The 24,003-nt window shown below is 38.7% G+C and overlaps 1 protein-coding gene and 1 long non-coding RNA gene across 5 annotated transcripts in view; one reads left to right on the top strand and one right to left on the bottom strand.

Annotated features, from left to right (window-relative positions):
• Nucleotides 1–24,003, top strand: part of LOC136239146 (uncharacterized) — a 223,461-nt gene that overhangs the window by 174,990 nt on the left and 24,468 nt on the right. The gene's annotated exons all lie outside the window — the stretch shown is intronic.
• On the bottom strand, nt 1,629–23,665 carry LOC136239427 (tyrosine-protein kinase TXK-like). Of its 4 annotated transcripts, none has more exons than XM_066030166.1 (19): nt 23,317–23,665; nt 22,866–23,052; nt 22,683–22,775; nt 22,097–22,178; nt 15,531–15,650; nt 13,213–13,389; nt 7,616–7,926; nt 7,177–7,391; nt 7,070–7,124; nt 6,954–7,018; nt 5,611–5,735; nt 4,802–4,941; nt 3,477–3,583; nt 3,340–3,428; nt 2,924–3,054; nt 2,806–2,870; nt 2,473–2,668; nt 2,340–2,420; nt 1,629–1,927 (listed from the first exon to the last, which is right to left on the bottom strand). In XM_066030166.1, exons 1-19 carry the CDS (start codon nt 23,544–23,546, stop codon nt 1,835–1,837), a joined length of 2,562 nt encoding a protein of 853 aa, XP_065886238.1. In that variant the 5' UTR covers nt 23,547–23,665; the 3' UTR covers nt 1,629–1,834. The 4 variants fall into 4 exon arrangements, with proteins under 4 accessions (XP_065886238.1, XP_065886240.1, XP_065886239.1 ...); XM_066030168.1 differs by having other exon boundaries at nt 22,866–23,064; nt 23,317–23,444; XM_066030167.1 differs by having other exon boundaries at nt 22,866–23,064; nt 23,324–23,440.

The following is a 24,003-nucleotide window of genomic DNA, read 5'->3' as shown; positions in this document are numbered from 1 at the left end:
GCTGCATAATTAAAGTCGGTGATGAAAATTCACAAGTTATTATACATACTTTGCCATTGTTTATCAAAGAGGGTGCTCATAGTTTCCAAGTTGGTTCATTGAGTTTTGAATTTTATTTGCATGTACTATTAGAGAGTTTTAATGTCAGTATATAAACATTTGTGAATCTTCATCCACTTGTAAATGATGTGCATGCCACTGAACCTGTAGGCTTTACAACTTTAGCATTATCCAATGTTTAGTTAAGCCTATACAGCAATCTTTTGCAGTTAACATTTATAATTATGGCGATCTCCCCAATAATTTGCTACATGTAATTGAGGTACTTACAGCAGTGCTATCACCAGCAAAGAATTTTTTCCACTTAGCTATAATAAATTGCTGGTTACTCTACATGATTATTTCATACCATCATGATGATTATATGTAATCACTTACAAACATAAAGTCAGCTATGTGAGTCATTGGACAACGTACCAACTACATAACCTACACTACACAGTAGGACAGTTGTAGGCAATAAGCATCGCAAGTGGAAAGGGGAAAAAAAAAATTTCAATGGCAGGGGAGTGCATGAGGGGATAGGATTGGACTGGAAAAACTTTGCTCAAACACCTCTTTCAACCACTAAAAGTGATTATGGCAATAAAAGGAAAAACCTTGAGTCCAGCAGCCCAGACCAGTGAATGCAAGTCAGTGACTTAGCTACTCTCCAAAATTTTATCATGTGGATGCTAGCTAGGAAGCTACAGCAATTGTATATGTACATGGCAATGATAGATGGGGAAAAAAGGAAGGGAAGAGCTCTGCAAAAGGGGTCACAAGTATTTTTAGAAGTAAAACCAACTTAAATTGAAGCTACTAGCATTTGAAATACTCTAATAGAACATCCCTCTTTTCTACAAAGGCCAGTGTACGAGGTGTTGTGTACTGCAATCTCAGTAAGTTTAATAAGGTTAAAATTTTAACCACAAATCATAAAACATCAATCTATTCTGAAAATAAGGTTAAATATATCACGTGTACTTTCAGTTATAGCTACAAGTTTGATGCTTGGGTTAAAATGCTTCATTTATGAAAGTAAAACAATTCCTTTAAATCCCAAACTTCCAAGAGATGCACTGTGACTTCCGCATGGAGGTTTCAGAGTTTCAGATTCAACTGTAAACTCAAAAAACAATTCTGCATGCAGTGTTTATACTGTGCCCTTTATATGACAGCTATTATTATACAACTACTAGAGACAGATGTTATGTTGTTGAAAGGGTTCACTTTATTCAATAAAATTACCAACTGTAATCTCAGAACGCTACATTTTCTGCGGAAACACACCCCATGCTTCACATACTACTAACTAGTTGTATCAACCAGTTGCTAATTGTCTCTGAGATTGCTTTAGTTACCTCTTAGATACAGAGATCAAGGCTCCTGCCATCTCATCCATGAAAATTGTTCAGCATCTGCTACATGGCCAAGGACTCTTCTACATTGTTGCACGACTGAGTGGCAGGTGTTTGGATGAAGTCAGGGAGCTTGTGAATGCTGGACGCCTCAAAACAATACTATCTAAAACTAGTCCCTTCCCCTTGGAGAAGATCAGTGAGGCGTAAGAGGTGGCCATCACCAAATCACTTGCATACTAATATACTTATTATGTTTCACACAAAAATAATAAAAGTGTTATAAGAAAATACAACGCATCAACAATATACAACACACACATATCGACATCACATTACACTAAAGACAAAAATTATTATTGAAAAATGACAAATCAGCTTGTCAGACTGCAGAGAGTTGGTATTAGTAGTAATAATATTATATTGATAATTGGCTACTCATTTGCTTCGCTATAGTCTCTGTCATCTCCAGCCATCTCTTTGAGCCGTTTGTGCAAATCAATAAATGTTGGTCTGTCATCTGATTGCTAAATATATAACAAAACAACCTTAAATAAAAAATAAAAACTATCTTTAGTATATATAAGTAAGCCCAAATATTTTATAACCATTTGGAGAGGTAAAAGTTTGGTAAACTCGTGATCAGTTAGAATACAATGATCAGCAATGAGCTAGTTTTCATTTCAGTAAAATTCTACTTATGAAAAGGCTTCTCTTAATGGACCTTAAACGGTGTTATTATAGTGCTGTACTCCCTGTATTTCATTTCGAGATATGAAAGAGTATACATACAAAACTTTAAAAAGCATGTAGTGTGTAGCACGTACATGTGTAGAGTAGCATTTATACATGTGTAGTGTGTGGTATAGTGCAGTGTAGTGTGTGGTATAGTGCAGTGTAGTGTGTGGTATAGTGCAGTGTAGTGTAGTGTAGGCTCACTTCTTTCCAACACCATCTCATTAATTCATACACTTCAGGTGGACAATATGTAGGTCTCTCCAACCGATAGCCCCTTAATACCTACATCATCAGTATACACAACAATACCAGGTAATGTATTAGAGTATGTTACCTCATCAAGGACTTGGGGATTTGAGAATGTGGGATAGGGGGTTTTCCCGCCGGTCCATAGCTCCCACATTAAGATGCCGTGAGACCAGACATCGGATTTGCTGCTAAATCTAGCATGAGTGATGACCTCTGGGGCTGCCCACTTGATGGGGAACTTTGTCCCTTCTGATGCCGTGTATTCATCATCGACTACAAATCTGGGGTCATTACAGAAATAACATGCCCAAATATAGTAGATTTTACAAACCCATCTACTGTTTACAATCATACACTGTGCACACATGCACAACACACATAGAGACAGACTACACTGCACGCACCACAAAAAAGTTACCTTGCTAATCCAAAGTCTCCTACTTTGACGCAATTTCTATCACCAACTAAACAGTTCCTAGCAGCCTATAACATGTTGCATAGCAACTAACACACTTCACCGTAGTAACCATACATACCAAATCTCGATGAATAAATTTAATTGACTCCAAAAACTGCATAGCTGAGCATATTTGTACAGCCATGTCAAGAATTACATCAGTTTTAAAAATAAGATCATGTCTATTTCTTAAGTATTGTAGTAGAGCACCTAGTGGTGAAAAATAGAAAACAAGTGTGTAATTGTGGGGCATGCATGCATGCGTGTATGCATGAACAAGCACAATTGAACATGTATAAGTGACCGGGACCAGCATTACATTTGTGACATGTACATACATACATACATACAGGTGTACATGTAAAGAATGTTATTGTACAAGCTTTCATGTGACAGTAAAGGATATTCAGAACCATATTCTTTTGTTGAAATATACACTTGCCAAAAATAATGTTCATTCCAGCCCTACTGGCTACACACATAGACAAGACTCACCATTCTTCATCAATTCAGTTACAATGAATATTGGTCCTTGTTGACTACACACACCATATAACTTCACCAGGTTCTCATGATCAAAGTTCCTACAATGATATGATGATGTATCACTTCACACAGCATTGATTGCTCACTTCATCACTTGAGCTTCTTCAATGAAGTCATCTTCGTTCATTGATCCTTCCTTCATCATCTTGATGGCTACTGGTATTGAACCCTTCCATTTGCCCTCAACCACTCGCTAGTTGTGGAACACACATATCACAACACACACCAGTGTGGAAACTTTTGTGGGGGCAAGATTAAAGTTACAATGAGTGTTGATTCTAGAGCATCTATATAAAATGGTCAGCTGTGAGGTCTTATTAATGAGGTCATGAAGCACATCTTAGCTATGTTTTGGAACTACTTGACATGGTCACTATAATGAGGTGGTCTTATTAATGAGGTCATGAAGCACACCTTAGCTATATTTGGGACCTACTTGACATGATCACTATATCTTATTAATGAGGTCATGAAGTATCCTTCGTAATAGTTAGACACTCGCAATAGGTGTCTTCGAGGATTTAAAAACCTGAGGTGACGTCAATAATTACCGAGGTGCAGCCGAGGTAATTATTGACGTCACCGATGGTTTTTAAATCCTCGAAGATGCCTATTGTGAGTGTCTAAGTGTTTTAGACAATGGCGTAGAAGCAGTGAGTTAGTATAGAGAGTTCCCATTGTAAACACCTAGGGTATTTCAGCGAGCAAAAGATGTGAGGTCGCGCAAGCCATGAAGCGCGACTAACTAAAGGTTTGTAAAGTCGATAAAAAGTATGTTTGAGGCATTATAGATATGTGTGAATGGCAGCAAATGGGAATAGCCAGTGCCAACATGGCTGTCTTGGTCTACAGAGCGTGCTTTAATATAGCGAAGGCCACAAACTGAATTAATGGCTTGTACCACGATGGTCTATAAATCCACTGAACTACCCACGATAACAGCGTACCTGAGTGTAATTTCTTTGTAATAATCTGCTCGCAATCGCTTGGTGTTTACTGATGTGCGAAATACTAATTGTCCACAAAAGGCTAATTGCATTACTGCAGGCCACATTGTGGTAAGACACCCGATACCAGGTTTCTTCGCAAATGAGAGACCTCCACACATCAAACGAAACGCTGCATATCATTGTCTAAGCTATGTTTGGGACCTACTTGACATGGTCACTAAAATGAGGTGATCTTATTAATGAGGTCATGAAGTACATCAGAAATACATTTGGGACCACAAACTCGACCCGACCAGTGTAATTTAAAGTAAATGAAGGCACCGTAATAAGGACAAAGGTTTTGATCTGTTGCCTTTGAATGGAAAAGGACAAAACTCTAAATAAAAATTCAGGTTCCAAAGTTTGTCAGTATCATCAAGTTATCAATCTCCATTCCGTATTCACAATTACATTCCACATACCCCAAACTGTCCGCTGCCGATCTCCTTGCCAAGAGACAGTGTACTCTTATCAATCTCCCACTTGTCATCCAGTGTGGACGATAATGATAACTGACTGGGGACCAACTGAGCTGGGGGTCTCCTCAATCTTGTGACTAAACCTGCAATAAAAAGTGTCTCATATTACAACTAGTACATGTAACACCTTTACACCTCCGATCAAAGGAGCCATCTGGACTACATTAGCAATGTAGCTCAGTTGGCAACTTGCCTGGGCTACAACTGAATGTCTGAATGTACAACTGGCCAGCTGATTATATAGACATTAAGGCCAAAATCAATTATGGGGATAGAAGTATAATATCTGTTTATACTCTGTTATGTAAAGGACTAACCATAGCAGCTGGCATCAATCTCACATGCTACACTGCTGACAGCCACATACTACAGGTATGAAGACGCCTCACAAATATGATTTGCCTCAATATGTTTAGGACCTTCCTAGCTTTTATGGTCAGCATAACAAGGTGTTATTAATGAGGTGCAAGGGTATACCTTGCAGTGTGTACTATAAGGATAGAAAACGAGGGACAAAATTTTCAAGGGATGTACAAATGATTCAGCACAAAGCACAGCCGGCTCACTCCTTTCTTCATTTTCAAGGACATGAATGCTATATAAAAACAAATTTAACTCCCTCAAGATTTTCTCATGGTATTGTTTTTTTAAATATTACATAAGCCTAATCAAGTCCCAACTTTTTCTTCAATTTCCTCTATTACAGCATACACCAAACACCACTAATAGACACACTTGTACGACACACTAACCTCCTCCGTTGTGCTTGTGGTACTCAATGAGGTCACCGATGGTGATGAACCGATGCTTCTCTGAAATGTAGTACTTCTTGTCCTCATCAACTTTAATGTGATAATGACGAACTTGTCCTTCATGACTAGCCAAGAATAACACAATGAGATGATTACATCATGGACGATAGGCACATGAGTTGAACTCATATAATATGTGTATCCAAAAGGACGTACAGTGAAACTTGTGTATTAAGGACACCTTGGGACTGACCAAAAGTGTCCTGATTATCAAAGTGTCCCAATTTTCCAGGTCAGTTTGCGTGATATGGGATACGACTATCACAAAGTGTCCTGGTGTCTCCTCAGTGTCCTGATAAACAGGTTCCATTGTATTTCTGTTGGATGCAGAGGTATGTTTGTACCTGTTCCCTCTGTGTGTTATGCGTGCGCGTGCATGACAGGTGTATCCAAACAGGAAACAGGCATAGATTAACCAACACCACACAATAATACTAAAGCAATACATGGCTTTAGCCGATGTTGTTTATGCAAAAACGAGGAAATCACACAGAAGCCAAACATCACTACAAAGCCTTACATAACCCATCAATTGGTCAAGTAATATGATAATGACCACAAGATCATCATCATCACCAATTACCACAACCATAACACAATTAGATAGGCTCCCATACACCCCAGAGTAATGACATACCAAATATGGTAGAATACAATTCAGTATAATGGTGACACGCAAGCACCTAGTATTGGTACGTCCATCAGTAATCTTTCAGTAAAATGTGGATAATACTTATAAATAGTACAAAAGGAATACGGCAGGCATCTAAAACTAATCACTAAAATCAAGTACAAACACGTCCTGTGAAGTATGTCACGTCTAGTGCCGTTGACGTACCACCAACAGCCCGTTTACACTAGCCCTCTGTTTCGAACTGTTTCGAATCAGAGCGATTTTTAGCTTAATGTAAACACGTAACAAATCGAACCGTACTGTACCGAACCAATCTGAAATGGACCTGCTAGGGATGTGGGTCTGGTTCGATCCACTTACTGGCTTCGCACTCACCTGTTATAAATGGAATATGGGTACGAGAGATTACTAAAGTAGCGGTTGCGCAGCTCAACAACCAATCCCGGATCGAGCTGGATCGATCTCACATGAATCAAACTGTAGTGTAAATGGGCTGCAAGAGACGTACTACCAAGATGAACAGAACAAAATATCCTACAGCCTCTGGTGCTCATGTAGACACAAGCATTAGGTTGATAGTTAATAACATTTAACTGGTAAAAAAAACCTCAAGATATTTAAATATTTCAATGTATCATACAATACTCACCATATAGATAGTGTGTACATTCCTTGCCGGCTTGAATTTCTGACAACAAAGCCACCCTCCCTGCCCTGTTAGAAACAGATGTAACAAATCATTAATTTGCACAATTGATAACTGACCTCTTCCAATAAGATTGTCTCTGTTCTCGTACGTGACAAGTCAGGGAAGAACCACCTACACACACAACAGGTATATAAGTGACATCCTATTGTGTAGAGTGACGTACTCTGCACTTTCCAGACCAGCTTTCTTGACGTAGTTGGCAGGGACATAACCTTCTCTTCCTTTGTTGTTCCTTGCCTTCCACCAGTGTTGTCGCTGACTTTCAAATATTACGACCAGTTCTCCTTTCTTCAGTGGTAAGTCACCAGGTTCTGGTGCCGAGTAATCATACATGGCGATTACTTCAAATGTATCATGACTGTTGTGTGATTCTGGCCGCTAAATGGTACAGAGAGATGGTTTATCAGCATATTCTCAAATATTAACCTCCAATTAATGCTACGCCCACCTATTCTAGACAATGATAAGGTACCCTTATTAGTGAGGCAAAGAGTCTGATATATGTCCTGAAGTATGTACACTATTCACCATGGACAATGTATTGTAGAATATACTCTCATACAGAAGTAAAATCATTCTAGTGTCCTGGCTGATTGACTTACCGGAGGGATTACAGGTTGTTTATTGGACGCTGCTGACGATGACATTGTTGCAGATGGAAGATTAGGTAAGGGTTGGGATAACACAGAGTTGGGGGAGGTGTGTTCATAGCCACCACGTATCTTGTGTGCCGGCTTAGCTGGTGGTACAGGAGCAGTTGATACAATAGGAGTAGGCACTGCTGAGTGATCGTTGTTCATAGTGGACTTCTTGTGAGGAGGAACTACTGGTCCTTTCTTTGGTACTGGCGGCAAGGGACCATGATGTGACGATGTGGGTAACGGTGGAAGTGCTTTGTTCCGATGACTGGGAACTATACAATACAACAAAGAAATTGAATAATTTGTTACAACAGTGAAATATATGGATTGAAACATGAGTATAATACCAACACCTTGGGACTAACCATTTACAAACTTCAGAGCTCAAAATAATGGATGGCTATGGGGATATATTTACCGTACATTTACTATAATAGTGCTCAACTTTACCATTTTTAAGCTTCTATTTGAAGCATCACAGAAATAAAATCTGAGAATATAACAATAATATTAATTACTAGCTACTCCATCTAACAGATGAGACTCACAGAATAATTACTCTCAAACGTCATGGTAACACAAGGATGGTCATATTACCAGTGTATTCGTATAAGTAAGACATGCAGTGCTAGGAGTCTTCAGTGGATAAACACCCTGAAGGAATGATGTAATAATCACCTCAGCTCCGCCTCGGTGATTATTACATCATTCCTTCAGGGTGTTTGGGTGATTATTACATCATTCCTTCAGGGTGTTTATCCACTGAAGACTCCTAGCACTGCATGTCTTAGTAATTTAGACAATGGCCTGTGGTGACTGGAATTTTGTTATGAACCCACAAAGTATGCAATTTGTTTGTTGAAGTTTGTGGTTAGGTGTCTTACTAGGTTCCACCTGTTTGCAGATGTCTTACTAGAATTAGAAAGCAGCATGAATAATTCTCTTTGATGTTGACACAGTTAATGAGGTTATTAATACCACTTAGAGACCTGAGGTGAGGGCTCTAAGTTTCATTTAGAGACCTCTTGTCACATGAGACTGTTATGGTAAATTCAGCAACACGTCAAAGAGTTTTCTATGTCACTGATTTAATTAGTGGTTGTATGGGTAGTGAGAGTTGGGTTTTTACCTTCATCAGCCATACCAGCACTTGACCAATCTAGCCATCAACCGAAAGAGCCAGCTGCTCGATGCATATCAGTTACCCCAACAATGTTCACATTCACAACTAGCTAGCCATCAGTGAAAACTACTGGTGCTGCGAGTTTACAGCAAGTACATTTGCGTTCGTCTGCTTGTCAGCACTGTCGCCATTATACCATCAACACACTTCAGCTATGCTATTGCACCTGTTTGTAACATTTGTCACTCTGTAGCCAGTTATAAAGCCTGTAGCTTCGTGGCCAGCTGTTATAAAGCTTGTCGCTTCGTGGCCAGTTGTTATAAAGCTTGTCGCTTCGTGGCCAGTTGTTATAAAGTTTGTCGCACTTCATGTCCAGCTTGTATTAGCTAGTAAACAAGCCTTGGACCTAAATAACAGCTACTAAAACAACACTAACCTGGGCGGCACAAGCAAACACGCTGTAAAGGATCTTACCTAGCGTGACTCTGTGCTTCTTTGTCAGTGCTGGTAACGAGCTGCTTTCTAAATAGGTTAGATACCCACTGTTGGTTTTTAGTAGGTTGAAATCCTCGTGCTTGGTTTGGCACCTCGGCGGGCATTTATTAGTGACCAAACCGTGCCCTTGGGTTGTCAACCCTACTAAAAAACCTCCAGTGGGTATCTAACATACACTAAAAATCCTGCATACATTGCAAATATCAAAGCATTCTTGACACGCCATTGTCTAATTCTAGTGGTAACATAAGGAAGGATACACCTAGCAGTTAATATATTGAGAAGCCAACCTAACACAATGCTATGTGACCATATTAGCAATACAAGGACACTATGGAATCCAATACATCATTATGGTAGTGACAAGATGTAATGGCAGAAAATAAGCTGTACTTCTGACATCAATCTGTTGGTGTAGTTATACAGCTGTATGGCTTTATATAGAAATATTAATGGTGGGTTTGTTAGTCAACACTTGTAAAGATAAGACATTTAACTAAATAGCTATACATGGTAGGGATGCAACAATACGGGTAAATACCGTATTACGTATTGCCTTAAAAAATATTGCTGCATTGCAATATTTGGATTAAGGTCTTTGGCAATGTTAAAGTGCTATACTTGTGTAAATAACTATTAAGCTTCATAAGATACAGCAGATAGCATTAGACCCACCAGTCAAAGGCTGCTAATGGCCAAATAGGTATAGTACTGGACATCATAACTTTCCAAAAGTTGTATTCTGTGTTTGTGATGTCATAACTTTATGTGGGTGTACTGGGTTTGGTCTATGTCCTTGAAACTCGGACTGGTGGAGCATGTAACCATTGTAGGTCACACAAACGGAAGTTGAAGCCATACCAATGTAAACTTTTCGTGTAATGATGTAATAACTAGTATAAATTGGTATTTTACATTCTTTACTTTTTCTCCCTGCAGGTACAAGCCACAAAGCTGAAACTTTGTGGTAAAGGAGTACAGAGATAGCTTTAAAACTGTACAAGAACAGATTTTTGATATCTCTCTTTATTTCAGTATTATTGGGCATTATTGTAAAATGAAGGCTAACACAAAGTTTATTTTTTCTCAGCCAAACATGCAGCAATGGCTATGAGTTTTGGTACACAGACATAAATGAAACATGTACAAAAAATGTACAAGAACAGATTTAAAAAAATTTAATTTAGTCAAGAGTAATAGTTTCAAAACATAGAGGAACCAGTATTAACCTCTTAAAGCCATGCAAAAGTTTTGAGGAATGCGTGTTTTTACCAAATGAGTTAAAGTATATGGCCAGGTTACTTGGCCTGCCTAACTCCATTAGCTTAAAACCAGGTATCAAAAGAAAGCTTATTCATTGGGCTATCAGGGGAAGGCCAAATAACCACTGTAACAACAGAGAAAGGCGATGAAGAACAGCGACTGGTTTTATCATAACGCCACATTTCACGCTTCGTCCACCATGTTAATTAGCATTTGTATCACGTGAACTATATATGGCCTTACTCGCCATTGAATAGCGAATCAGCTAGTGGTTGTTTGGAGTGAATAGGAATGAGTTATGGATCATTTTCGAAAGGTATGTAATGAATTTGCGTGCTTATAAACTAAACCTTGTTTTCACAGCGTGTTTTGGTTCTCGTGCTTTTGTTGCACCTAGGTGTCATTTTAATCCTTATTACATCACGAGTAAAATGACGTTGATTGCGTAGCCATAGGATAAACACTTCAAAAATTACAGCACTTTGTTTATAACCAAGTGTAGTGGTCCATCAAATTATATAGCATGTCGCGTTTTTGGAAAGTTATGATGTCTGGCACTATATTACGCAGCACTACAACCAGCACTATTTGTTTAGGATATATGGCTTCTAAAACATCAACAATTACATTCTGGTGGCTTTGATGCCTGCCCTCCAGGAAGGTGGCAGCTAATTACCCATTACAACCCTGCAATATTATGCAATATATTGTAACACAGCAATATAGTGCAATAAGCAATATATTGCAATAAGCAATATATCGATATGTTTCATCATACATATTGTAATGTACCATGAAACCACCTAACTTCAAAGCCAAATTCCAGGGTACATATCTTATAAACCCTGGCTGGCCATGGTACATTTAAGTTAAACCATGGCTGGCTATGGTACATTTAAAATAAACCATGGCTGGCCATGATACATTTAAATGTACCATGGCCTTGATATATCTGATGAGGTAACGTTGTTTGTTTTTATAAGAATCCTGGCAGTATTCGATTGTGGGAGTTTATTATTACTCACGTGATGAAAACCATGAACCCGATTTTGCGTTTTACAGCACTCATACGAAGGCGATTCGACACCCATACCACCCTATGAGTTGACAAACAGAAGTTTAAGGTGAGAACTAGTGTCATGGTTAATTTGCAATCGCGTGTCCGCGTGTTTGATTACGTACCACGCCCACTTTTCGTATATCACGAGGTAACCACTCTACAGCGAAGCTTACCCCTCTGTATGTTTAGAAAACATTGTAAACAGTGGTTAAACGATGTAGCAACTTTGAAACACTTGTTTAATCACAAAATTGAGTGTTTCCGTGATATTCATAGGATTTTCCCGTTTATGTTAACAAACGTAACTGCAACGTTACTCGCTGCTGACCCATAATCGAATTTTACAAGACTCTCTATATAATAAATCCAGCGGGATGCCTCGTATTGGCTTGGGTGATTAGTCGCCCACCACAGTAGGCTATTAGCCTACATGGTACATATCAGTTGTATCACGTGCCCTCGTGATTTGCCTGATATGTACACCCACGCTCTCGGGCCTAACGGCCCTCGAGCTTGGGTGTACATAACGGCCCGAGAGCGTGGGTGTACATATCAGGCAAATCACTCGGGTACATGATACAACTATTACTTGTGATAGAAAATATTGCAATATATTGATATACCGTATAACGGGAATGATTCGCGGAAGAAAACATTCGCGAATTTCGTGATTTTAGGTGCATTCACGAATGCTTTCTTGCAAATTTTTTCCTACAATTAAAAAAGTTTTTTTCATGGATCAGTTGATGTAGCATTCATGTAACAGATGCATAAGCGGGTGACAACTCGCCTTGCTACTCGCTAAACTGCTATATATGTGTGACCAGTGAGGCGCAGGACCATGGCATGTGATTTGAACAAAGATGCAAACTTCACTGACAGTGGAATAATCGGTGCTACTAAATGGGCAAATATAACTGCAACCCAGCGATTCACTGTGCCGGAATGGCGTGTCTTAGCTGTTTTAGTGCCGCCCCCAAGGCTATAGGTGCGCCTATCGTCCACGTTCATTATCGTGAATGCCTACTTCTCCAGCGAAACAGCGATCATGCATGGCTACTATATGCGTAGTACACAACGTGTCAGTGTCAGCCATATAGTCAAGAGTTCCCTATCCATAGAAAAAAAGAGATAATTCGTTGTGGGTGTGCGCCCAATTATTAATTACTTTATGCAACAAATCGCAAACGTTTTCTCGTGAATGAGGAAATAGTAGATCATTCACGAATGTTTTCTTCCACGAATCATTCCCGTTATACGGTATATTGTTGTACCCCAAATATATAGTAGTGTTGTAGGACAAGGAAATTCCCAATATAGTAGAACGTACTATCCCACCTATCGGACAACTCTTTAAACACTGGCTACATCAAAGAGTATCACCACTGACCATTTTGTGGGTATTCATAAAACTTTACAAAAGTGTAACACAGTAAAAAAATGTACCAGTACAGTGAAACCTCTCTTCTGGAAAAACCCTCAGCACAACACCTCTATATTACAGCAAAAACTGACCAATATTTCTTGCGTCTATTATAGAGAGGTTCTACTCTACATACACACACACATATAGACACATGAAATATGAACCATTAGTACTCCAATTAGTGTACTAACCTGATGGGGTGCCATTAACCTGAGAATGAGGTAATGAGTGATCTCTATAAGAATCCACTCTTCCAGCTCCACTGTTGCTACTGGGTGGTGACAGTGATCTTATTCCTGGTGGAATTGATGAGGTTGGTAATGATCCTGATAAGAGTGGTCCAGGGGAACTTAGTGATCGAGATGGAGCTACAGGTATTATATGATGATAACAATTGGTGGGAAATACTACAATGAAATATAATCTCCCTTAGCAGCCACCCCTTTAATAAGACCACCTTGTCATAGTGGCAATCTATTAGGTCCCAAATACAGCTAAGATACGTACTTCATGACCTCGTCAATAAGGCCAGCTTGTTATTGATGCCATTTTTTTTTATCTCAGAGGTGATCAATAAAATGAGGCTATTAATGAGGTTTCACTGTACAATGAAACAGGGACACCTTTAGGGTTGACAATATGTTGCCTCAACAATTAGATCAGCTGTGCTGCATTTGGGGCCTACTAGAGAGCAAAGTAGCCTTATTAAAGAGTGAAGGTTCACTGGCCTACTGCTTTTTGGCTGTGGCCTCAACAGTTGAAATCAGTGAAAATTATTACACTTGAAAATTTAATCTATAACATAGTGAAGGGAATCATTATTATAATTAAATAGTACATACACATACTGGTATATTATATGATACAAAGATGTTGAGAACATTCCAGTTACAAATTATAGCTCAATACACTATACTACATTACACTTGCTGCTAGCACCTGTCTAATGCATTTAACATTGATAGTGGACTGACAGGGTTTTCTTGTAAGCTCATTAATTAGGTAATTAATTGCATGGGTGGCCGATATTTTAACAATTTTTGTTACAGCTCTGCAGCCAATTTTTTTCATGAAAAAGCAAGCCAAGTAGTTACGAAACAGCTAAGCCAGCAGTGTTTTCAGTGGGATTCTAAACCCTTCGCGAAGCGATCAACTAATTGTGTGGGCAGTCGATAAACATGCACAGCTTGTCTTGCAACCAAACATTTTTGCAGAAAAGTAAGTCTAAAGAGTTACAAAACAGTCGATAACAATGTTTTTAGTAATCTTACAGCATTATCACGACAGTTAGCTGTAATTATCGTATCGCGATAAAGATTTTTTTGATTGCGAGTATCAAACTATCGATATTATCACTCAGCAGATTCAGCACTAAAAAAACCAAACCTTCATAATCCCTACTAAACAGTACAACCAAGAGTTAATAATATAGAGAGGAGAGTGTCTAACGCCGTATAGTCCTGTAACAGATGATTGCGCAGAAGTTAAATGGCTTCTTTTCCGCGTAACGACAGACTGGCTAGTATATTTTCGCATTTAGCCACAAAGGCTATCCCAGACACAAGGGCGTGCGTTCAACTCGATGTTCAAGTTCACCACGAAGAGCATCGCTCTGTTGCGTAAAGAAGTGTGGCTGTTAACCTCGAAGATAACTCTGGGGGAGAGCGTCTGAGAAACCAATAAACACTGAACCAAAGGCGGAGTATCGCTTCGAATTTTCACTGCGTCGCCGTGTTACCCTACCTTTGAGCATTCTTCAATTGAAGGAGCACTGTTCCCTGTACATACAGCTCAGTCTTTAGTTCAGTCTTCGAATATTCTTGAGGATTCATCACAGTGCGGATAAACTAATTGCGGTAAGGAAACGAACAAATACTAGAAGCCTTACATTACACGGAAAGGAAGCCGTTTAACTTCTGCGCAATCATCTATTACAGGCCTATACAGCGTTAGACACTCTCCTCTCTTATTATTAACTCTTGGTACAACCATACTACATGATAGGGAGATGCCATAACTTAAATTGTTGAATTACTGATGTGGATTACATTGATCACTGCACATCCTGACACAAGGGTGGCCCACCAATTTACACCACATCATACAACGACAAAAATATACCTTTAAAGATGGCACTGTCAAACACACAACTATCAGCCAGGGGAAGATCTGATGGTATGATTAAAGTTAGTACAAAAACACAATGTATGCACTGGGTGTACAGTGAGGAGGCTAAAGCAGTGCTGTGCATCTTCCAGAGCGTTTCAATATTTACTTACAATGGAACCAACAGCTATGCATTGTTGTATAACATTAACAGTGAAACTTTGGCTGTAACCATTTCCAACAATGCCACAAAAACATTCAATATTTGATGTACTGATGTTTATCTTGACAATGTTAGCTACTATTGTGAAACAGTTTTAGAGTAGATCCCAATTACACTGAACCATATGGAGGATACTGAGCATTAAGGTAGCATGGAATAATTACAGATACATCTCCTTACCTACAAATGTCTCTTTACAACCTTGTGAGTGCTTGCTCCGGTGCTCACAACAACTCCATCTGTTGTTAGTGAATGTTCCAGGATGAAAGTGTTCTTGTAAAATATCTAAGTCCTTTACCACTGTAATGTATGAAAAGTGTAATAGCAGAATTGACCTTTTCCATACTCCCACGAAAATGACTTTGCTCCCTATAGACGTTATATGTTTGTCATTTTAAGTTAGTAGACACCATTGTTTTGAGGCAAAAATCAGTGGCACCCATGCGAGAAAATAAAATTACAATTGTGCACAATTGAAGAAAGAGTTAGGGGAAATTACCACAGTTACTTAGACTAATAGCCAATTGAAGAGTGGGAATAAAGGATTAACTCTGTGGTACAAGCCAACAAGCAGCTGGAGTGTAATGGCCCTGTTTCTTCCAGCTGCAAAGTGATATTATGATGCGCATGGGGTGCAAAATTTCTCCTAATATAGGGAGGCTGGTTTTTGGGTGATGTTTTTTCATGGGATATGCCTACACCTTTGTGGTCCCTATTATACAGTACTATCGTACTGTACGATGAGGACACTTTGAATAAATTTTGTGTACCCTACGCAAAACTTCTCCTATATTATATGGGAAACATTTTGCTTACCCTACATAACATTTCTCCTGTAATATATGGGAAACATTTTGCATAAGGTGCACAAAAGTTCTCCTATAATGTATGGGAGACATTTTGCATACCCTATGCAAAATTTCTCCTATACTATAGAGGAATGCTGCTTGGCAAAATATTTCAGTACAAGCACTCCTCTATATATAGGAGATATTTTGTGTAGGGGTATGCAAAATTACTCCTATATATATATATATAGTGTAATTTTATCTTTACTCGAAGATAACCTGTGACTTTAAGGAAAAATTTTAGTGTGATGTCAAACAGATAATCTCTATTGGAAAGTTCTAACATCAAGTGTTAGGCCTTTAGAACTGTCAAAAGTGACACCAGATTCAACCTCATGATGACTATTAAAATTTCTTAAGTCAGTGCCCTCTCCTGATACTGGAAAATGCATTTTGCCACCTCTTGATGACAGTTTTTGAATTAAACGTAGCACAAACCTGCATGTGTGTGTTTGTGTAATGAGTGTGTGTGTATGTGTGTGTGTATGTGTGTGTGTATGTGTGCGCATGTGTGGAGCCTGTAAATTAGGACACACACGTGTGCATGCATCACCTTATCGGCCTGTCAACAGACAGGCTTATAAGGTGATGCATGCGCATGTGTGGAGCCTGTAAATTAGGACACACACATGTGCATGCATCACCTTATCGGCCTGTCAACAGACAGGTTTATAAGGTGATGCATGCGCATGTGTGGAGCCTGTAAATTAGGACACTTGAAAATGATAATCCAGACACTTAGTTAAGGTCTTTAGCATGTAGGACACATTGATAATCAGGACACTTTTGGTTGGTCCTAAGGTGTCTGTAATACACAGTTTCACTGTAGTGTGCATAGCAGTATGTGTATACAGTTCATACACGATAATATCAACTAGTAGTGTCTGCCACTATTACTTATTACACAAGTTTGATGACATTTCCCAATGTGTATATTGTCCAGGGGTAAAACATGTGTACCCACTTCTAGTATCTGGTAGGCACCACACTACACAAGATAGTAGTAGATGTTAATATTGAACTTCCTACCAGTCATCATGTTTTACTATATACTTCTCATCCACACTCTTGCATAACAAAGCTGTAAAGTCAGCCACAAAGAAATTTAGCAAGCTGGATGAGAAAAAAGTAGAGTTTAGCAAGGTGGCATTTGCTGTGTATATGCTAGGTGAGAAAAGTCATGGCAGATATTTGAAAAATTTCCATGTCTTTTGTGTTCCTATAAAACTATAAATGAAATAATATTATGATCGCTTTAAACCTAATACCAAACAACACAGGCTGTCATACATCATATAGGATTAAACTCATCTCTGGCTATAGCATGTACAGGTTGAACTGATCCCTCAAAAACATTTAGGATGCAATCTAACCTTATTTGCAGCATTGCTTGACCCGCTAAATATATTTCAAAATCCATTCATTCAAATGTTTAACACTCTGTTTATGACCAATCAAAGATATTGGTAGTGTCTAATCACTGGACTGGAATAATGGAATGGACTGACATTTTTTTGGTTTTACATATTTATAAGGGTGGGGTTACTGTACATTTGGGTGACTTGTGAGCACTGAGTGGTGAATATGGTCCTAAAAAGTAGCTGTGATAAGCCAAATGGGTTCAATTAAATGTATTCTATTCACTGCTTGACAGTATCTACTCTACTGTATAGCAGATACTAACTTGTAGGTATACCCAAAAATGTTTCTCTCACTCTTAAGGCCTTTTCACACTTAATGCGCATTGAATGCGGATCCAGCTGTGGTCAGACTGAGAGTGGATCGAATGCGCATCAATCCATTTCACACTACGTGTGCAGTAACTGAATTCAATTCGCTTTCATAACACGTGATTAATTACCCAATTACGTAACAAAAACTTAAATGGCGTCAGTCATTGTACTACCTTCTTCGTATTCCTTGGAGTCAGAAAAGTATTCGCAGCGAAGTATGTTGCTAGTACAGTTACAAAACGTTGGGTGCCAAGAAGCTGGTTAATTCTTAAGAGGAAACCTGTACCGGGCACGATGATTTCAGAAGAGTATGCTACTCCTTCGACACTCACTCATGGTTAACATATCACTTCCACAAGCCGAGTATAACACTAGGTATACCGTCGCTTTGATCTTGGCGCAATAGCCATGCTTTGCACGAGATATCAGGAGACTGTACGGCGCCTCTTGCTAATTGAGCTAATGCGCATTAAGTCCGGCCAATTCACCTCTCGAAGTGGATTGACATGAAACCAGATTGAATGCACATTGCGGTCAATCTGGCTCAGGTGTGAAATCGTTTGATCCGGCTTTGATGCGCATTCGACTGTAGTGTGAAAAGGCCTTTAGGCACACATGATTATTGTGATACAACTTCATATGAACTGGTGACTAGTCACTGGAGTCCATGATATGTAACGAGTATATCCATTCACTGGACTGGATTACTGGACTGGACTACTGGACTCATATAAAATTTGCTCAAACATATTTTTTCGACCACAAACACTTTTTTTTCAACCACTAAAAGTGATTACATACCACACATGGGGCTAGGGCTCTCCATGGCTTGTCATATTAAAGAAAAAATCAATCTTTTAAAATGTATTTATTAAAGCTTTACAACACAAGTGCACCATGCTGAAGGTCTGTAAGATGCCTGTTTAAAGATAGCATGTTTGAAAAGTGTTATAGTTTTGGTGGTCTATTTAATGGTATAACTTTGATCTGAACTCTTGTTACACTCACTGTATTTTTTTTTCAAATATGTGTAACCTTACCTTCCTGTTTGAAAGTGTGCACATTGGGAAGCTTAAATGTAACACTGCGTACTCGTTGCTATTTACAAACATTATAAACCAAAGAGCCGGCAAAGCTAGAGTGAATGCGCAGGCTATAGAGGTGATTTCTGTGTTACATAATGTAATTGCATGGTGTAAAATGTATATATGGTGTGCTATTTTACAAAAGAAAGCTAGAGAAAACAGACATGCATTAACAGTGTTAACAGTGCTTGAAACATTGTTAGCAGTAGGTAAATTATTTTTGATAACAAACTGCACTAAGGTTTTAGTGCAGTTTTTGTGATCAATGTGCAAGTTTTATGTGTCATGGTGAATGGTGTCAGTTTCTAAGACACTTTTTAGTTAAGTTTGGTGATAAAACATAAGAAGAAAAACTTGCGTCCAGTAGTCCAATCCAGTAATCCAGTCCAGTGAATGGATACACCCATATGTAACTGTGTGTAATGGGGGCACATTAAATTAACCTACTTTTAAACTTGTACACACTGTATGCCATTGTGCTAGACCATGCAATTTCTACTCCTACTAACAGCTAAATGGCATTGTAATACAATTAACAGAATGCAGACATTTCATTCCAGTAATGAAATATAACCAGTTACGCAATGGGATCTAGTTTGTGTGTTGATACACACCATATATAGTTGTATCACGCAATAATCACGTCTGCCTAACTGTGAGAGAAACATTTTTGGGTATACACACATGTTAGTCCATACAGTAGAGTAGATACTGTCAAGCAGTGAATAGAATACATTTAACTGAACCCATTTGGCTTATCACAGCTACTTTTTAGGAAAATATTCACCACTCAGGCTGAAATGCTGTCACAAGTCACCCAGATGTACAGTAACCCCACCCTTAAAAATGTGTAAAACCAAAAAAATGTCAGTCCAGTAGTCCATTCCAGTATTCCAGTATTCCAGTCCAATGATTAGACACTACCCAAACATATTACTTCCTATGGAGAACCACAAAATGCATAGTCTGCTATGGTCCTTTTCCAAACATGTAATGGACCAAATCTCACATGGTGATCTTCACACCTTTACTATCACCACTTCTCCTAATCATCTGGTTGGCTGGAATGTCATTCTTCTCTTTAGAAAAAAATCCACTTCTAAAATTATTTTTCTCAGGGTTCAGCTCAACATGTACATAGCAGTTTCATACAGCTTCAAAAAGAAATTTATTAAGTTACTTAATTGGAGATTTTGTTTAGAGACTAATTTGAAGACAAATTGGTCATGGACAAGCCCAGGAGTGACTGGTGCACACAAGATCTCAGTATGGGATACAGATAAGACACGCCCAAGTTTCAAGATTATTAGCATATATCCATTAGTGCTGGGAGATAAAAAGATATCTAGATACCTAATTTATCGAGATAATAGTAAATCTTTGTAATCTATTGTAAATCAACCACAGTCAGATGGAAAACTTTTGAAAAAGGTGTCAAACTAGTTGGGAAAGTGATAAAATTTCTGACTGACTTCATGTCAACAAGTATATAAAACAGTGTTTACAAATAGTTCTATGATGTCACATCATTATCAAGATAATATTGATTACCAAGATAATATTGATTACCGAGATAAAATGGTTGTCACTTATCGATAACTATTATCATATCCATGTGGTAAAGTTGCATTGGAAATAATTGATACCAGATATAGGCAAGCACAATTTTCAGTTGACCACTTTAGAGACACACAAAAAGAGTGTTAGTAAGGTCACCCACATGATGTAAAAATATTTACTAAAACATCTACACACAAAATGGCTTCCTTCCAAAGCAAATAACATATCACTTAGTTCCAAACTAGCATTTGACATATAATTACACAACTAGGAAATACATTTAAAATACATATAAGGGTAACTCACAAATTAAAAAAAAAACCTTGTTCAACATGGATGGGAAACACACACAAAACATACCATTACGCATCTTCTAAGGCAACGGCACAATAGAAAACCATTCAATGTGCTTGTGTGGGGTAGGTATACAGTGGAACCTCTCTATTATGGACATTTTGGGACCCAGAATTTTTGGTCATATTTTGATGTAATATAGAGGTTTTCCTCTTTCAGAGGTAAAAAATGTATTGACCAGACCTGGTGGGACCAAATTTTTTGTCCTTATTATGGAGGTTTTTTCCTACTGTGTCCTTAATTCAGGGAATTTGTTAAGAGAGGTTCTACTGTACTTTCAAGACAGTAATGTACTAGCGCTGCACTATTATAATTTAACAGTGAATAGGGATTAAAATTAATTATGTGAAATAAACATGATGTTGGCATATACAGTGGTCAGTTATGTTTGACAACTATGAATAATAGGGATTGGCATTACACAACAAGTTGGTATCTCATCGAAAATTATGCCACTTTCACCTCCAGCAAGAAAACTACACACAGAAATGAACTCATTCTCTGAAACACCTTATATTAGGCATCACCTTCTACAATAATTGTCAATGTCCTTTTATTAGACAAGTTAATAACAATGAGTGTTTCACTGCTTCATGACTTACAAAAGCCATTCCAAACATTTATCTGTGTGTGAATTTACTACATAAAGTATAGCCCAATAACTGAACTGTACACACAATAATAACATGTCCCCTTCAATACAATAATGTGACCCTACCATCAAGTGTATCCACTGTACCACAAGTGAACATGCATGTACTATATCATACAAGCCTAATAAGGGTACCATGACATATGATCCCTTAACACTTTGGGACTAGCTCTATGGGTGTGTAGATTTTTCACTGGACCACATCTATTCTGGACACACCGGGAGTACCCTGAAGTATACCAGAGAAAGGTGTCCTGAATTGATACATCTGATTTCAGGGATCTAAATGTGTGTACTCTAATACAAATGGGATCATGGACAAGTGTCAAGGTGTCCTTGTTTGACGTAATTCCACTGTAAACGGGACTATAAACTTAGTCCCCATTATGGGGAGTATATGTTCTAAAATTAAAGAAGAGGCTTCACCATGAAGTCACTCCCAGAATTACACCTGCTTTACACTGGACTATGAAGGAATTAGGATCCATTTATACATGTGTACACGAAGTCTTACAATCTTGTATTAGGGCTATCCATTCCTCTTGTTCATCTCTGCCATTGCAGATCACATACAGGATGAGATCACCATGCATCACCTGTAACACCAAACAGAAAACTCAGTACTACACACTACATACAGGTGCGTGACATATTACTACAAACCAACACACACTACTACCCATACACAAGCAAAGCCTTTAACTAAGGTCCAGGTGCTAAGAGTCAGTATAGGCAAATCCCCTAGGGGGCAGGACTAGTCTGCAGGAGGCTCACGAGTGAAGTCACACCTGAAAAAACACGATTGCTTTTCCAGGCAACAATCAATAGTTGCTTCCCTTGGTACCCATTAAAACAGCTGGACCAACACACACCTACACAACACAGAGATAAACAGACTGGTGCACACATTACTACAACACACTCCACATACTGGTATGAGCTCAACTCCATAACTGAAGACAATACCACAGTTAGAATGGAGCTCAATACTACAAACAATTTATTGTATGAAAACATTTCTAGAAGACCTGCCAAGGAAGTGGCGTGGCTTCATCATCTTATATTACCCTGGAGATGGAGCCAACATGGAGACAGCTCACCTGAAATGATGGCTTTTCAAATGTAGTATCGTCTACTTTTTCAATCACTTTGACTTTCTTGAGGTCAACCACTCCCTTTTGGCTACCACGTCTCTATAATAGCAAACAAATACTGTATTCTAACAGTTTGACATAATCAAACACTGACGAAGTCTATTTTGTAACTAATCTACGGCAGCTAACCTCCATCGTTCCATCATAATAAGTGAGTTTTGAATCTGTTAGGACAAAGACTCGCTTCTTAAAGTTGATAGCTCCAAAGGAAGATTTTCCCTGTGACCTCTTCACCATATAACTCATCTTACGCACACCACCGTCATCATTGGATGCTCCATTGACAGGCATTGTGGCTTCCCTGAGCACCTCAGACCTAAGTCAATATCTGGAGTGAAGACATTGTGTTAAAAGCTTACAATGCAAATAACACAAATTTGAATTTCAGCTGACAGGATGAAGTTTTCAATTTAGTCACAAAATATTAACCATCGAATGCTCCCTGTTATCAGCAGTACGGCATTTCATTATAAACAAACACAAAGTAGTGCCACTTTGGGTGGCACCATTGAAGTGAAGCAAACAGACGCGTCCATATGCTAACACTTAAGCATGCAACGTAGAAATTTAAACAAATTACCTCGCACCTTTAAACTTCTCAACGACTTCGCTTCTTTTGTCTTTCACAACACTAAGGCGGTAGAAAGCTGGTAATTCATCTTGACCGTAACTCGGACAATGTTGTTTAAAATATTCGTACGGATTATTACGAACATAATATTTGGCACGTGCCACTGGGAGGTTTAAATGGCCGAGAGAGAAGAGGAGCCAAGATCGAAGGAGTTCGCCAATGACATTGGCCAGCTTCATCCTATCAACTTAGACCAACATAGGAACAGGCCCTCTGAAGCAAGGCCAGTCTTATCGTTCAGGACGGACGAATCCGAGTCCATTGGCGAGTCATCCGTCCCACAGCCCGTATCCGGTGTTAAGATGGTACAACGAGACAAGACTCCGTCCAGATTTAACATGTTGAGAGATTGGAGCTCGTTCCAGTTCAAGTGTACCAAACAATTACTGTCAGAGCGGATTGGTAATGGCGCTAGGACTGTAGATGTAGAATTGGAAAATAAAATTTCAAATTTGAAAGACACGCACAAGAAGTACCAGCACTTGGTAGCACTCACTGAAAATTTTGTCACACAATACAGAGCTGTTATTGATACACAGCGATCACTGGCAGAACACTTTGCTTTCATGAGTGTACGCTCAACTGAGTTACACACGGAGTTTCACTTTAATGCAGAGGTCCAAAAAATGATTGCCA

The sequence above is a fragment of the Dysidea avara genome, chromosome 11 (genome assembly GCF_963678975.1).
Source record: "Dysidea avara chromosome 11, odDysAvar1.4, whole genome shotgun sequence".
NCBI classification, from domain to species: Eukaryota; Metazoa; Porifera; class Demospongiae; order Dictyoceratida; family Dysideidae; genus Dysidea; species Dysidea avara.
This window is presented reverse-complemented; position numbering and strand designations above follow the sequence as displayed.

Coding starts and splice junctions, on each gene's coding strand:
- LOC136239427 (XM_066030166.1), bottom strand. CDS start 23,546: ATGAAGCTGGCCAATGTCATTGGCGAACTCCTTCGATCTTGGCTCCTC. Junction 7,927..13,212: donor GGTTAATGGCACCCCATCAG/GTTAGTACACTA, acceptor TGTATTGTATAG/TTCCCAGTCATCGGAACAAA. Junction 2,421..2,472: donor ATCCCCAAGTCCTTGATGAG/GTAACATACTCT, acceptor CTGATGATGTAG/GTATTAAGGGGCTATCGGTT.